This window comes from Ursus arctos, unplaced genomic scaffold (assembly GCF_023065955.2).
Source record: "Ursus arctos isolate Adak ecotype North America unplaced genomic scaffold, UrsArc2.0 scaffold_12, whole genome shotgun sequence".
Taxonomy (NCBI): domain Eukaryota; kingdom Metazoa; phylum Chordata; class Mammalia; order Carnivora; family Ursidae; genus Ursus; species Ursus arctos.
Window position 1 is genome coordinate 13,451,561 of NW_026622786.1, and position 12,385 is coordinate 13,463,945.

The following is a 12,385-nucleotide window of genomic DNA, read 5'->3' on the forward strand; positions in this document are numbered from 1 at the left end:
GACATTCCGGCAAACCAGATTCAAGAGTTCCAGACATCTCCGCAGGTCAGAGGCAAAGACCAAGATCTCGTGAAATAACAGGTAAGGGCTGGGAGGTGCTGTTTCTCAAAATGCGAGCCTCAGCCTACCTGCATCGGCCAGCCCCCAGGCCCAATCCTCAGGAGTCCTTATTTTAGGCTTCCCAGGTTACAGGAAAGTTTGAGAACCATTACCCCGGTCTCCTTCCTCCTCGCCTGCTTTTCCCAATGAATTGGCCGTTGATACACTTGCAGATGGGTGCTCTCAAGTTTTCTCATCCGGTTTTACAGCAATTAAAATAAAGACTCCCGTGGAACAGTGCTCGTTGCCTACTTTGGACTCACGATCATGAGAACAGATTCTATTTTGAAGCCAGCATTTCAAGACATTTGAATTAAGTTCTGTTTCAACAACCAAGCATCAGAAAAGCACTTTATGAATTGAGAAGCCAGCACTGCTCCTTCCAGGGAAGACGGGGAAGCAGCAGGACCCTAGGCTCACCTGTCCCACAGATAAACCCAGAGAACACCCACATCAGTATGAATAACCCAGAAAATGACTCAAAGACTGATAGAACATTCTCTACAGCTAAATGTAGAGAAGAGGTGGGTAAGAAGGGCAGAGGCGCGGTCCGGAGCCAAACAGACCTGCAGGACTGTCTGTGGGATGGAGGGATGCTCTGGGCGCAGAAAGGGGAGGGGGGAGACCCCACACCAGCCACGAGGGACCCGCACTGGGAAGACAAGGCAGCATTGTGGACGGTGAGGCTGTTACGGGAAAATAGATGTACCCAGTGTTTGCTGACATGATCGCTAATAATTGGCTTAAATGGTGGAAACTTAACATATGTAAACATCCACACTGTCTCCACACCCTTTGCACGTCAAAGGATTTTTCAGGCGCTTCTGTCTACCTACAGCTCGCGCCTGCTCACAGCGTAAGCGCCCCGGCACTGGACTAGGAGACAAGGGATACATTAGTCACTCGGGAAACGCGAGGGCGGGACAAGATCAGGCGTTCTTCAGCTCGAGTACATGAATCACGGATGGCTTCAGGGTCTCTGGATCCTGGGAAGCCATCAACCACATTCTGCCTATTAGTATATCCATTTCTCTGGGGATGGAGTCCAGCGTTTCTTAGATTCTCAAAAGGTCCAGAACCCCTTCACACCCCTCCAGGGTTTAAAAATTACAGACTGGATCATCACAAAGGCTTCCTCCAGTTCCAAGGCTCCCAAGAAAACCGACAGCCCAGCTCCTTTTGGAGTCTAACCTGGACGGGTCACTGACTTCACTTGGTTTTCGAAAGCCACAGGCGCGTGTTCCCTTGACACCACCTGCTCCTTCCCCGACAGAAAAGGCCTGGTTATGCAACATCCTTCACTTTGTACAAACAAGACTAGCTTTTCCCCAGACAGTATGATTTAACTTGGTTTAATGTAGTCTGCTATAAAAATGGATGAAGACTTCTGCATGGTACATTTGGCTTTACAAATGACAATGACTAGTTAATGCTTGTGGTATGCGTCGCACGCCCATCAGCATCTGTTGACTAGCAATCTAGCATCCACAACATGGGTTAGTACCAAAATTGTGACTCATGGAACTTTTACTTAGCACACGCACACGATCTACCGCAAACTTAAATACTAATCTAGAACACCTAGCTGGATTACTGGATCCATTGCAGTATTGTGCTTCTTTATCTTAGAAGATAGGCAACTAGCAAAAATACACATTTCTTTTGCATTTCCCCACCCCCATATTACACTGTAAAAGAAATACATTATTCAGTGCACTTCCTAAGAAATAAACTTCCTTATAGTCTCTCTCTCTCTATATATATCTATGCCGAAACAAAGGAAGAGCACAATGCAGCTTTTAAGATTACCATTTAAAGCAAGAGAGGTAATAACACTCTGGGACTGTAGCCCCTCTCCTGTTTAGGAAGTTCAGCTATTTTATCACTTCATTTGGCCGTGCGTGGGAATGAAGTTTAACGCATGATTGCTTTGGGCAGTTTATAAGATGCCCCGTTCGTCATTTGGTAGACACCCTGGGGCATGAGGAGTATTTTAATTTTTGATATATTGGCCTTAATCGAACTGTAAGCCCTGGAGACACCAATTGTGATTTATACATTGATTTCCATCACCGGCCTGTCCCCCATCAATTCATATTGGATTAAGAGAAAATAGATTTAAATTACAGCAGGAGGTCAGGGCTGCTGGGTAGATGTTGGCTCGGGAGAATGTATGCGAGGACACCAAGGCCTCTCCATCCCTGCGGACACAAAGTCCTATAACCACCCAGCTCAGAAGCTGGGTTGCAAAGTCTTGTTTGGAAGACGGGGATCGTCCTTATATTCTATGGCCTCTGTCAGCTGCACTAGCCTACACGTTGGAAAGCGGGGAGATGTCTGTCCTCACAAACTCACAATGATGGAAATGACAGAAGTTTCTAGAATGAAAGAGGTTGCAACTTGGCAGCTTGTGAGCTAAACCCAGCTGCAGAAGTGTTTAACCAGCAGTTTCAAATTGTTTTTGAGTCTGTTTCAGTATTTAAAAGTGAGACTGTTTCTATGAAAATTTGGATTTCACAAAAATTTAAGGAGCTGGTAACCCTGGTCTAGCACTGTTGCATGGCCACAAGCAGCTGGGGCTGCATGGGCGGGGGGGCTTGCCTTTCAAAGGGGGTTCGGGCACTTCAGCTTGCTACAGCTTCCCCCATCCCCGCTGACTTACAGCACTGGATTGAGTGACCCGTTTCTCTCATTTATATGGCGAGTTATGTTTTGTGACAATGGGGTTAGTTTGGCTCTGGCATTTTAGGACGCTGAAGACCTGACTTCATTTGGAATTCCCTCCCCTCCCCCCAACCAACCACCACCCATCCCTGTGGACAAGATTCCTCCTCTGACCGACTGGGTCCCAGCCACATCAAGTTGCTCTGTTAGGTAATCTTAACGTGCATTTCTACTCGCCCTTTATGCTATATTGCAAACTCCAAGATATACTCACACTAATATTTATGTGTTTAAGTGTGTGTATGTCAAACACGTAAAGGGGTGTGTGTCTATACAGATATATGTGTACTTCCATTTAGGGAAAAGTTAATTTGGTTCCACAGATACAGACACCAAGTGCTGGCAGCTCGGAGAGTAAGTATAACAATTTGGTAAAACCTGTATAATTCTGACTTATAATATTACAAAGACAATGAATTTTAAGTTATTGCTTTTTGACTACATAATAAAGATCTCATTCTGTTGCACAACTTTTTATACAGAACGAGTAACCATTTCCTATTCAAGTAATAGCAATCGGAATCAGAAGTTCCTTACACAACAGTAGATGCCTGAAGACATTTGTCGAAGGGAGCTGTGATTTCATTCTATTCAAGAACTGCTGCGGGAAACTGGGAGTGACTTAATTTTTCAGAAGTACGAGAAAATCAGCACCCCAACTGCTTCCTGCTCAGGAGGGATTCTCGAGGGCTCGATAAAGCTCAGCTTGGTGGTGAGTTCACACCCACCTTTCGGATTCCCGTTCTACTGACGCAGCCTTGTTTCGGAACACAAAGCTTATATTAAAAACAGTAAAAGAGGATTAAAAGCAGTGTTGGTTTTTAACATTCAGGATTCACGGAGGATCTCATGTTCTGCAATTAGATGATGCATTTTGTGTTTTCGCTGCAGAATCACATTCGTATGGCAGTCTTATTTCAGGCACTTTTTAAACATGTTCATCTGGAATAAAAATCTGCACGAACCACTTCTGCATAATTCAAAATGAGTGTGGAGTGATTCCAGTCCCAAAATAGACAGCAAATCACCACCTGGTCCTCAATTAGCTTGCTCTGTCACAACAAGACGGTGAATGCTGAGCTGGAGACGTCTTTGAGGTGTTCTTCTAGCTTTAGTACAAAGGTGTGAGGCATAAAAATCCAAATGACTCGGTTTCTACTTAAAAAAAAATACAAAAAGGCGAAATACACTGAATGGACTATACAGATGGTTTCAGCTACTATCAAAATAAATAACATGATCTGACTCAACGGTTGGATCTGAGCTCTTGGGCGAAACCGGGTGGAATGTCAGCCGTGGAGACTCCCGCGAGGGACTAGCTGCTGGTGGGCAGGAGTATCTCCACGTCCTTGCCGTTAGCTACGACAGCAGTGGACGAGCAGCTGACGGCTAGGTCCTCCGCGGTGGCCAAAGAGGGGGCCTGGGAAGGAGTTTTGGTCAGTGGAGTGGTAGTGGATGGAGAAGGGGTGAGGCCAGGCTTTTTGGGCGGGATGGGTGGAGGGTTTCCTCTCTCAGCTCTGGGGATGGTGGGGGACTTGATCCCTGGGGAGAGAGGGCTCAGCGGACTGGACACTTTCCCTGGAGTGGGGGAATGGCTGGCGTCACCTCTCGGGCTGGCAGTGGCCAGATTCCGGTAGTCTGTGCCGAAGGGAGAGCTATTGGGGGGGACAGGCTTGACCGGCCCTTGCTGGCTAGTGAATCTGGAGAGCACCTGAGTGACGGTGTTGCGGGCCAGCTGCTTGGCGGCCGAGTTGTCTATGAGGGTGGGAGACAGGTCCCTGGATGGGGGGCTCTGCAGACCACTGGCCTGTTGGTCCTGATCCGCTTGCGACTGAAATTTGTGCCGGGCTGCGTGGAACCGCTGGTTGATCCCTACTTGGTAGGATGACTGGTAGCCAGGGCTGCTGGCTGAGGACCCCAGCAGGCGCTTAGTGAGCACCGGGGAGGAGCAAGGGGAGGATGTGAGGGAGGAGGAGGCCGTGCTGCTGGGAGACAGTGAGCCCCCACTGGACGGGAGGTGACCAGGTGCTGGGCCAGGAGTCTCGATTCCCACGGGACCCCCGCCATTCTCCACTGCTTTCTCTTGTGCCGACCCCGCAGGTCTCTCTCGTGGAGGCACTTGGTTTTCTGCACTGCTGCCTGCCACCGACTCCTTGGCGGTCTGTATCTCTGGCTCAAAATGGCCATTGGCTTTTGCATACGAGTAAGCAGGAGTGGTGGGACCAGGCAGCCCAGTGGCTGTCACCTTGGCTACGTTGCTCCCCTGGGTTCTTTCTGCCTGTGGACTTTCCGTCTGGCAGAACACAGACACCAGCAAGGGAGGCTCGGTCACCGTGCCTTTAGACACGGTCACCGGTTTCTTCGCTTGCTCAGTAGGGCTGCTGTGCTGGTGAGAAGCCTCCAGATCCTTCACTATCTTCTTCAAACTTTCCATCTCTTCTTTTAGGGTTTTGGTCCGGTTCTCTTCTCGGTTCAGTTTTGCTCTCAGTTGTTCTCGTTCGATGTCGAACTCGGACAGCTGCTTCTCCACCTGGGCCTCTGTCTGCAAGCCTCGCTTCCTCTCCGCCGCCAGCTCTTCCTCCAGTTTGCTCACCCGGCTCTTCTCCTTCTCCAGTTTCAGGCTCAGCTCGCCCGCCTTCTGGCCCTCCTCGGCCGCCTTGCTGGTGGCTTTCTTGCACTCGAGCACCAGCATGGACGAGAGCTGCTTGTGGCGGGAGCGCTCCTCCTCCAGCTGACTGGACAGCTTCTTCTGCTCTTTCTCGAACTTTTTCACTTGGGACTTCTCAAATTCCAACTAGAAAAGAATGCCACCATACCGCTTGATTAGGATAAGACAACAAAGAGATCGGTCGCAAAACTATGATCAGGGAGCGCGTCCTGGCTGGCTCTCGTCCGCACGGGTGCCTCGTATGCCACGTGCTCAGCTCAAGCGCTTCTGAAGCCTTGGAGCACCCACCGCCCACACGTACCCACTAGGGTCTCATCTTTCTCTGTGGACTTAGGAGGGACTTCTAGTTCTTACGCTGTTAGCGGACCATCGTTTGTGGTTTTTTAGGTCTGCAGAGGGATCAGGAGATCAGAACCGAGCAGGACGGTAGCACAAAGCCACACACATAGGGTTTCGTGATGAATGCTGATGAAAACAAAACTATTTATTTATTTATTTGTTTAGTTTAACTCCCGTAGAGTTAACGTAGTCTTCTGCTAGTTTCAGGTGTACAATGTGGGGCTCGTCGTCGTAAATGTACTCTTAAGAAAACAAAACTTCAAGTTTCAGTAAGCATTCTTTCTGGTCTCGAAAACAAATAGTTGCATTTAAACTGTACTTTTGAGGAAAAAAATAAAACAAGACGAAACCAGAGAGGGAGACAAACCATAAGAGACTCTTAACCATAGGAAACAAACTGAGGGCTGCTGGAGCGGAGGGGAGTGGGGGGATGGGGTAACTAGGTGATGGGCATGAAGGAGGGCACGTGATGTCATGAGCAGTGGGTGTTATATAAGACTGATGAATCACTGACCTCTACCTCTGAAACCAGTAATACATTAAATGTTAATTAATTGAATTTATATTAAAAATAAATACATAAATAAATAAATGAACTGTACTTTTTTACAAAAGTGCAGTCTATTTTAATTATCATCCTAACCCTAATTAAGGCACAGAAACTCTGAGCAAGAGGGAAAGGGTTGATGGAACCCTATCAGTCAATGTTTTTCAAGCTCATTAATGAGACTCATTAATGCATGAGGAAACCAATCTCATGAGCCACGATCAAAGTTTTAAAAAAATGAATGGCTATTGTAAGCAGTAAGGGTTATACATAATTTCATGAGATTTTTGTTTCAGGCATGTGTTTATGTATGTCTATACACTGGCTTGTGATGTAAAATATATTTCTCACTGGATTCCTAAGTCAAAATGCTTGGGAGCTCCAAGCTAGTGTTCCCAAAGTATGTTCAATGGAAGGACAGTCCCACAGTGAGTGAGCCATGTCAAAAAAGATGCTATGAAAATGCAGATTTGCTAAACTCAGAATACCATCTTGTTCTTAAGACTCACAATGTGCTTTTCTGTACTCAAGGGTCTAAGAAATTAGAAACCTATTTAACTTTGTTTAATCCAGTAATTCCCAGATTTATTTGGCCACAAAGTGCTTTGTTAAGCAACACCAATTTACACCCTGCAGAACGATCTTTGAGAAATGCTATTCTAGCCACATGGTGCTGTGAGCCCCTCCACCGTCACTACCTGCTGAGTCAGCCGCTCTCTCTCTTTCTCCAGCATGTAGGTGACATCATCTCCTTCAGCGGTATCCTGCGCATGCCTCTGCCTTTCTTCCTCAAGGTCTAGGATCACCTTTAAAAGAATTAAAGAAATAAAATTCCAAGTATCAAGAAAACACACTTATAATACAACACAGTTAAATACAAGCGCCCGTCTGAGCACCTAAGAGAGTTCCAGAGATCACGCCATCCATCCCAGTCATGGCCATCAAGGATCGCATTATCTAGCAGGGTGAAAGATATGCGAACTCTGGGCTAGAAAACAGTAAGATCTATGCTTTATTTCAGGAAGCACAAAATGGCAAGTAAATACAGGAGAGCAACTAATGCGCTCTAGGGGTTGAGAAGGTTTCCAAGAATTAACAGGTCCAGCAACTGCGGGCAGTTTGTTCAGAGTAGGGGACAGGCCTAGTTGATGAAGCAAGACAGGACCACGGAGAGCTGAAAGCTGAGACCCTCCCCTCGGGCTCACATCACTGTGCCCCACTTACTTAGTAATACGCATTTTGTATATCGTTAGCTGAGAGGTGGAGAGACCCCGCGCTCAGCATGCTGCATGGAAAAATCCTCAACGCTTGGAATCCTGCGTGGAGATTTTTCAGAAGGCCTTTTAATTAATCTGCCTACCCCTTTCACTTATCCTGGCGCCAAAGGATTAAGCCAATCTGGAGGCGAATACTGTACACTTTTAAAGGGACATCTCCCACATAATCCCACCTATAACTGTGCAATATTCCAAAAGGCAAGGGATTTCTTAGCAGTTTCTGCTCCTACATCCCAGGTGCCTGGGCCCAGACCTCTAGGGCAGAGCACTGTCCTCCCAATGACCATTTCTCAGCATTTCTCTTCACTAACAGTTTTCTTGAGTAGAGAGATAAAAGTTCCTGGGACATGAAACCCATTTTTATTAAATGAAAACATCTCAGTGTTCTTCCTTCTGGTTAAAAAAAAAGGGCCTAACTTGGGGCACCTGGCTGGCTCAGCTATTAGAGCATGGAACTCTTGATCTCGGGGTTGTGAGTTTGAGCTCCATGTTGGGTATAGAGATTACTTAATAAAATCCTGAAAAAAAAAAACCCCAAACCCTAACTTTTCAACTTAATAGAAAAACAATTTTGGCTAATGGTGGTCGATCATCTCCTCTCCTTTGGAAGAGCCCTCTAAAATTACAGAAACGCAAGAAAGATAAAAACCCCGAAAGACAGACAGATTGTAGCAGACAAGAAATGTCAATAACATCTGAAGAGGGCAGGAGGCAAGAGGCGTGGAAGCTACTTTGGTATTGGGGAGGAAGCCATTTTGCCCTCCCAAAGAGATCTGGAACATGGAGGTGGCAGGTGCTGCAGAGGAGAGGTGAGATGTGGGTAGGAAACAAAATCTCTATTTTCCAGAAGGTATCTGTCCCCTCAACCCGATTCCTGAACGTAGACTGTTATCCTCTGCTCAGGCCTAAGGCAGATGTTCATCCGCAGAAGAAACAGAATGCGGCAGGCTCAGGACTTGGGAATACAGACGCAACAGAGAATGGGGGTGAGGAAAGGGGACTATGTCTGTTTTGGGAAGGTGGGAGGGTGGAATGGGAGGTGGGGTGTAAGATAAACCTGTATCTATAATGAGAGGAAGCACTGTAAGTATCAAGAATTGATAAGTAGGAAATAGTACACCAATTAGAAATCTGGAATTTAGCTACCAATATAAATGCTCAAAAGACAAAAGTGGTTGTCTCTGAATAGGGAGAAGAGGGAATGGGGAGAGGTGGACTAGGGAACTCCATGTTTCATAACAAGCAGGGTAAGCATGTAATTTACGGTTCAAACCACAACACTTCTGAGAGTCAAAGGGAGTATTCTTAATGACTATGCCGAGGTGACAGACATCAACTAGGACTCTCTTGGGCAAACTGGGACAATGAGCACCCTAATTATAAGCCTCTAGGTACTGTTTGATTTGTAACAAAGTCAGTGTTTTACTTAGATAAAACACTTACAAATCGATAGTTGGTTTAAAAATATTTAACACTCAAAAAAATCTCACATTAAGAATTCTGAATTATGTTTAACTTCTTCCTCTCCCTAATCACCTACAGCCACAAATCATCCCAGCACTCCACCTTTCATGGACATGACAGCCAGCCAACCCTTCAGCGCAGCTCGGCTGCCTCATGGAGGAAGGGGGCAAAAGGCCTATCAAACAAGCATGCCGTGAAGACCTCTTAGAGGATTACGTAAAAGGCCCCCAAACTTAGGCAACTAACTCAGAACGACCGACACACTTTAAACTGGACATACGTGTCTTTAGATTACTTCATTCTAGGCCAGAGGTTAAACTCTGCTGGGTCTTGGATAACTCTGAGAATTCAATTAAAGATGTGGGAAAAAATTCACATTCTATAAAAACATACGGATATTTGGCCTTCCGTATGTTTTCGGTGGGCTCATGGAACATCTGAGGCCTATCCATGGTTAGGAATCTCTACCCTGGGGGCGCCTGGGTGGTTCAGTCCTTATGCGTCTGCCTTCAGCTCAGGGCCTGATCCCAGAGTCCTGGGATGGAGCCCTGCATCAGGCTCCTCCGCTGGGAGCCTGCTTCTTCCTCTCCCACTCCCCCTGCTTGTGTTCCCTCTCTCACTGGCTGTCTCTCTGTCACATAAATAAATAAAATCTTTAAAAAAAAAAAAGGAATCTCCACCCTGGCCTTTCATCTGGACCCTGGGAAGAGTAAGAAACATCATGGGCGAGACCTGTGCCTACGCGAATTGTCAGGTGCATTTTAAGCAGACGGCAGGTCATCATAAAAGTAAACTAAAGTTCATCAATTTGCAGCTGTTGACCCAATTTTTCAGAATAAAATGCTTCCGACTTAAATGTGTTGATGTCTCCCTTGCTGGTATAAATCTAAACCAACAGTTTTAGAAAAAGCAGATTTTAGCCAAGCACCGTTTATAGACCAAATCTGAGTGGTAAATGGCAGGTCGGGGAATAAAATCACAAGCACTAGAATTCCAATGAGATGAGGTCGAGGAAAGCACAGGTTTGCCTTCCTAACTAGAGGCTGTAAGATCTGGAGCCAAACACGCATGCACGTGCGAGCGCGCGCTCACACACACACACACACACACACACACACACACTTTCCTAATAGGGTAGAACAGCTTTAAGGTAAACAATCCTAGGGGCTGTTTATGGCTTCAGGAGCAGTAAAATGCAATGAATCTCAAAACTAGAGAGAGATATAAAAACAATCCATTGGCCTGCGTGTTTATAATCAGGTAAATTCCCTCTCTCTCATACGGCATTCCCCAAATACCTGCTAATCTTGCTGTTTACCACTTAAGTAAGCAAACAGGGGAACGCTCCGCTCAGCCACGAGCTTGGTCAAACCCCAGTTTGTTGCCAAAGTCTGGAGGATCAAGAGCTGAAAAAACAGAGCAAGTGTTCTGGAGCGTTCTATCGGGACGGAATGCCGTCTTAAATAATGTGGCTGGCATACTCCCTAAATTTAACATTTTGAATTACTCGTGTTTTCTTTCCGAGCTCTTGGCTCCTGGGCAGGCTGAGGGGCTTCTGACGCCCGGGAGACCTCCCAACTGAATTACTGAGGGAACCGGCAGCTGACAAGACGGTATCGGGCATTATTTATCGGATCTTCGCAAGAGTTTATGCGGCGCGAGTCAGGTGGGTGAACGTACTTTGCGGTGTCTGCTCTCGGCGGCGGCCAGCTGGGACAGCATGCGCTCCTGCATGTTCTTACACTGCTTCATCACCACCTTAAGGACAGAGAGCGGGTTTGTGCAGACTGGCTGCTTTTCGCCGTCATTCTTCTCCTTCAGTGTCTCGAAGTCTCTCTGGAGAGCCATCAAAGGATCGCTGATATTGTATTTTCCATAGCGTTCTTCAATGAAAGTATCCCTGTGCTGAGCCTGAGAAAGAGGAAAAAATGAGCATTTTGCTTTTTAAAACTATTGCGGAGGGGGATTTGCTCATAGTTATACATTAAAGATGGTAGCGTGAGTATGAATGGGACCCGCTGACTACAAATCTGATGGGTGGCTGGGCCATCTTAATGTAGAAACAACACCAGAAAGGGGGCACAGTATAATAATACTAATGAGGACAAATTCTTACGTAGAGCTAATTATGTTAAACATAATAAATAAACACAAACAAAAATAAACAAACATAAATAAATATAACATAAACAACCATAAACAAAAAAACCCCAAAATAAACATAACACTGTTATAAGTCATGACTTATAGTGACTATATGACTATATAGTGACTATATGACTATATATATGACTGTAAGTCATAGTCTGTGACTATCGGTGAATCGAACATACAGAACCTCTCAGTCAGCGGTGGGTCAAGAGGGCAGAGGCACGCACAACCAGAGGTGCAGACAAAATCCCTTCTGCCTGCTGCCAAATTCCACCCCTCCTAGTCTCTGTTCGCTGCTACCTGCCATCTTCCTTTCTGTCCCCTTCAGGGCTTGGCGGGCTTGAGCGGGGAATGCGAGCTGGTGTTGAGTCTGGTTTAGGGACCTGGGTCTTGGTGGAAGGGAGTGGAAAAGATATTCTTTGGCTTCCCTATTCTTCCGGCTCTACCAGGAACGACCTGAAGTATTACTTCGTGTGAGCACCATATATTTATTACAGGGGAACAGAGTGACATTAACGATTACTTTACTACACAGACATTAAAGAGGTGCCTGAGACATTTTTCAATGAAAAAAAAAAATGAAGGGTTAATAACAGCATCGAGGAAACTTTCTCAAAAACCACAGCAAAGTACCATTTAATTTAAGCTTTCAAATGAAATCTAGTCATGAAAACTACTGTCATTTATCAATTTTTTAAAAATTATTTCATCAAAAGCTAGGTTTTCTTTTTCTTTTCTTCTCCTTCTTTTTTTGGGGTCGGGGGCGGAGCTAGGTTTTCTTACTGCCATCGTCTGCAAAGAGGAACCCATTTGAAAAGAAAGGGAAATTCACAATTCAATGGCTATGCTTAAAAAACAAAGCAAAACAAAAACAAAAACAAAAAAACCCGTCAAGAAAATAAAGCAAACGTGGGGTTTAACTCAGAAGTATGTTTCAGTCCTGAAAACATGATGCTTCCTTCATTAGAGCATCCAAGTTCAAGACTGAGGAATCACTTTGCTTGATGCTGCACGTTAGCGTTGGTATCAGCTGGCAAATGTTCAAAGCAGAGTTAGAAGCCCTGGGTTTTACTTCTGGCTTAACTACAACCATTAAAAAAAAATTTTTTTTTAAGA

At 45.7% G+C, this 12,385-nt stretch overlaps 2 protein-coding genes and 1 long non-coding RNA gene across 5 annotated transcripts in view; 2 read left to right on the top strand and 1 right to left on the bottom strand.

The window, feature by feature from the left end:
- Positions 1 to 10,754, top strand: part of ST7L (suppression of tumorigenicity 7 like) — a 120,089-nt gene extending 109,335 nt beyond the window's left edge. For 2 of the 3 annotated variants that reach the window (XM_057310374.1, XM_026483749.4), the window contains one exon: positions 3,306 to 3,612. Coding sequence is in view for 2 of the 3 variants with exons in the window: in XM_026483749.4 (XP_026339534.3) it covers positions 3,306 to 3,314 (9 nt within the window). In the remaining variant the exon portion in view is untranslated. Of the gene's footprint in view, positions 1 to 3,305; positions 3,613 to 10,643 lie in introns of those variants that run through there. The other variant, XM_057310372.1, reaches the window with a different exon arrangement.
- The window catches only part of CTTNBP2NL (CTTNBP2 N-terminal like), a 50,201-nt gene continuing 39,251 nt past the window's right edge, over positions 1,436 to 12,385 (bottom strand). Inside the window, exons 4-6 of the mRNA XM_026483745.3 lie at positions 10,799 to 11,029; positions 7,076 to 7,183; positions 1,436 to 5,617 (exon numbers count right to left, since the gene is read on the bottom strand). Coding sequence (XP_026339530.1) covers positions 4,139 to 5,617; positions 7,076 to 7,183; positions 10,799 to 11,029 — 1,818 coding nt within the window. The 3' untranslated portion in view covers positions 1,436 to 4,138. The remainder of the gene's footprint in view (positions 5,618 to 7,075; positions 7,184 to 10,798; positions 11,030 to 12,385) is intronic.
- LOC130543417 (uncharacterized) lies at positions 5,059 to 9,972 on the top strand. Its single transcript, XR_008958747.1, has 2 exons — positions 5,059 to 6,099; positions 7,109 to 9,972. It is a non-coding gene; the product is annotated as an uncharacterized LOC130543417 (long non-coding RNA).